This window comes from Coregonus clupeaformis, chromosome 26 (genome assembly GCF_020615455.1).
Source record: "Coregonus clupeaformis isolate EN_2021a chromosome 26, ASM2061545v1, whole genome shotgun sequence".
In the NCBI taxonomy this organism is placed as follows: domain Eukaryota; kingdom Metazoa; phylum Chordata; class Actinopteri; order Salmoniformes; family Salmonidae; genus Coregonus; species Coregonus clupeaformis.
Window position 1 is genome coordinate 30,058,240 of NC_059217.1, and position 3,624 is coordinate 30,061,863.

General features: G+C 45.5%; 1 protein-coding gene across 1 annotated transcript; it reads right to left on the minus strand.

Annotated features, from left to right (window-relative positions):
• Positions 1-432: 432 nt before the first annotated feature.
• On the minus strand, positions 433-2,233 carry LOC121539937 (forkhead box protein Q1-like). The gene has a single exon (XM_041848586.1). It carries the CDS (start codon positions 1,992-1,994, stop codon positions 954-956), a length of 1,041 nt encoding a protein of 346 aa, XP_041704520.1. The 5' UTR covers positions 1,995-2,233; the 3' UTR covers positions 433-953.
• Between the last annotated feature and the right edge of the window lie 1,391 nt (positions 2,234-3,624).

Sequence of the window (3,624 nt, forward strand, 5' to 3'; positions counted from 1 at the left end):
ATTTGTGCCTAACAATCCTGCATGCTTCCTTAGCCGTGCCGTGCAGGCAGTGGCAGACAGAGGGGTGAAATGTAGGTCTGTAAATGTATTTCCCTTTCTTCATAATTTGTTCCTTACACTGCAGCTTCCTAGCTGTGCCATGCCATGCAGAGTGGGGGAAATGTAAGTCAGAAATTAATCTATAACCTTCATTCCTCTGGCAGTTAAGTAGTTTAAGTGGGATGAGGAGGATGCCAAAACAGTGCGAGCGTTGCAGGCGCTATATGCCCTTATTTCCAGGCAGATATGGGATCTTCCTCATCCTTCCTTTTTCCACCCCGATTCCAAACACACTTGAAGTATACTTTATGGAAAAATATATACATTTAGTTTTTACTGCCCTTGTCTTTAACCAAAGGAAAATAAAGAATACATACTTGTGGTTTGCTTTGATAATTTTTTACCAAATATTTTTTTATTTTCCCTCATAAAAATATCGTGCATGAATCAATGTTCAGGTAAACAGACTGTATTTCCTTTTGTGCAGCTTTTTGTGCAGTAGTCAACAATCGAACAAATATTTTAAACGAATATTTTGCAGCAAGTCATACAAAACTAGGCTACAACAACACAAATATTTATATTTTTTTCATATTTGGCACATGGTAGCAGTGTAGAAATAACCTTACACACACACACACCACACACACACACACACACACACACACATTGGAATGTCATGTCATTAGATTGCAACTAATTTTCTCGGTCTTAGTAATAACCAGATAGAAATAAAAGTAACTTGACAACAAGAAAACATTACGTTTTTCATCACTGCTAAACGACTTGTTATCATTAGAAACAGTTCAATGCACTGACATTTCTTTTTAAAACTAGAAAAACATAGAGCGCATAGGAAAGTGCACATGGCAAATGTAAGATACATCATTACATTATTGTCCCTTATGTTGACTTTAGGAGAGCAATGAGTCTATCTGGAAAGGATGACAGCTGCCACCTCGCGCTGTGTGAATCTTCACCGGGGAGAAAGCAGCCTCGGAGTTTGGCATGTGGCCCTGTGTGTCGGTCCCTGCTGTGAGTGGGTCTCTGCTGTGCTCTGCTTGCTCCGCGAGGCTGCACCTGTATGCGTGTAACATGTGGGACGCCCCTGAGCTGACCTGGTGGTATAACTGCTGTGCATGTGCGTGCACCATAGCAGTGGGTACCGGTGGGTAGCCCAGTGTGTGGGGCAGCATGTGGTGGGCACCGGTGGGCCAGTAGCGCCGGTGGGAACCGGGATTGGCATACGCAGTGTCTGCATCAGTGTTGTCTATATCCTCCCTCCTTATGAAGGGCTTACTGAGGATGCTATCGATGGAGAAGGAGCTGGAAAAGCTGGAGAACTTGGCTCCCATCATCCTCTCCTCCCCGGTGGGTGCAGATGGAGTGTTCGAAATGCGAGTCTCCTCGTCCGGGGTCTTGGTGTCCTTATTGGAACCACTGCCGGATCGGCACTTACTGATGCGCTTCCTCCTGCGCCGGAACACCCCGTCGGCGAAGGTATACTCGCTGTTCGGGTTCAGCATCCAGTAGTTGTCCTTGCCCCAGGGCCTGGACGGGTCCCGGAGCACCTTGAGGAAACAGTCATTCAGCGACAGGTTGTGGCGCACCGAGTTCCGCCAGCCAGTGTAGCTGCCCCGGAAGAACAGGAACTTATTCATCAGGTAGTCGTTGATCTCCGCCAGAGTCAACTTGCCGCTGCCGGAGTCCCGGATGGCCATGGCAATGAGTGCGATGTAGGAGTAGGGCGGCTTTGGTCTGCGGGTGTAGGGCTTTCCCTTGCCATCGGCGCTGCTCGGGATGGCAGGTGTTGGGCTGTTTGCCACGCAGTCCCCGTCTGAGCCCAGCTCGTCTCCGGATAGGGGAGAGGGGACGGTTACCTCGGCATCAATGTGAGTGCACACCTCCATGGGCTTCTGAACGAAGTGGGTTGCGGAGAACACTTCAAGTTTCATGTTTAAATCTTTATTTTGTATCTTCCTCCTCTCACCTGTCAGTATAACTGTCAGAGTTCCTTGCAGTGCGGTTCAGTTCTCCTCGTCTGAAAGTAAGACAATCTCAAGTTTGTGGTGGTTCTTTGGAGAGGCGCAGGTGTAGCCGGTGAATCTGTTTCACCAGTGCACGTGTCTGTGAAAGCGGAGGTCGCTTTCGGTGCGGGGAGCTCCGTTGTACAGAGGAACTGGAGGCACCCAAGCTCGTGCCTGTTGAGCAGCAGAGAGTAGATTTGTCTCAGGAGACGCGACCTGTTATAATATAATCCCTCCGAGAGGGACGGCCCACGGCGGGCGTGGTCTAGCATCTAGGGCTCAGAGTAATCTCAAATCCATTGAAATGATTGTGGGATGTATGATCACACTCTCCTCAGTGCCACACACGAGTAATGTAAAAAATACATCAAAAGTATAGAAAGCTGAAGTTAGGAGGAAGAGATAAGAACTGTGTTTTTCCCCCCCATATATTTTGGGGCGCTTCAACGTCTCCTCTCTCTCTCTCCCTCGCTCTCTCTCGCTCTCTCTCTCTCTCTCTCTCACTCAATCACACTCACTTACTCACATACACACACACACACACACACACACACAAACACACACACCTGCATGACTCTAGATTGTGTGCCAGAAAATAGTTTTGCGCGAGGTGGCGTACGTTTGCCAGATAGACACACACAGATGTGTTTACGTTTGTAATGTTTATGTTTGTAGAGAATTTCACATCATGCTACATTTATTTACAAGTCTATTTCAATGATACATTTATGGTGAGTCTGAACAAAAACACCGTAGACCAGCTCTAGGTCTAATCAACAAAAAAATATTGTCTGCATAATAACCAGTATAATACCATGGTATTATATGTTACATTTCTGGGGAAAGTTTGTTAGAGTTTAATACCTTAGGAAGTATATGTTTACACCTTCACACATTGCCCACCTTTTTTTTGCTGCAGAGCGATGATTAGTCCTAGGAAATAAAACTGTGATGATTATTAAACCTTGAGGATTATGTCAATGACAATGATATCCGGGGATAATTAAACAACACCACTTTCTATCAGAAACTGTCACGTGACCCCACAACACTGCTCAAAGACTAAATTCACTGCAAGCTTTTGTAGATTTCTTTCCAAAACAATGTGTGGTGTCAACCCTGAATATGTACGAGATTATATGGACATGATTTACACTCTTAAGACAATAATGGGGAGATGCATATGGCTTGCTTTGATGTTGAATCCCTGTCTACAAACATCCCCCACCAGGGAGGCCTAGAAGCTATGGCACACTATCTTAGTCAGCAACCCACTGGTCCACTCCCTAGCATTAACTGTGTTGTTGAACTTGCTGAGATTGTTGTAAGAACCTTTTCATGTTTGAAAATGACATATTTATTCAAAAGAAGGGAACTGCTATGGGTAGTAAAATATGCTATATATACAAAAGTATGTGGAGACCACTTCAAATGAGTGGATTTGGCTATTTCAGCCAAACCCATTGTTGACAGGTGTACAAAATCGAGCACACAGCCATGCAATCTCCATAGACAAACATTGGCAGTAGAATGGCCTTACTGAAGAGCTGAGTGACTT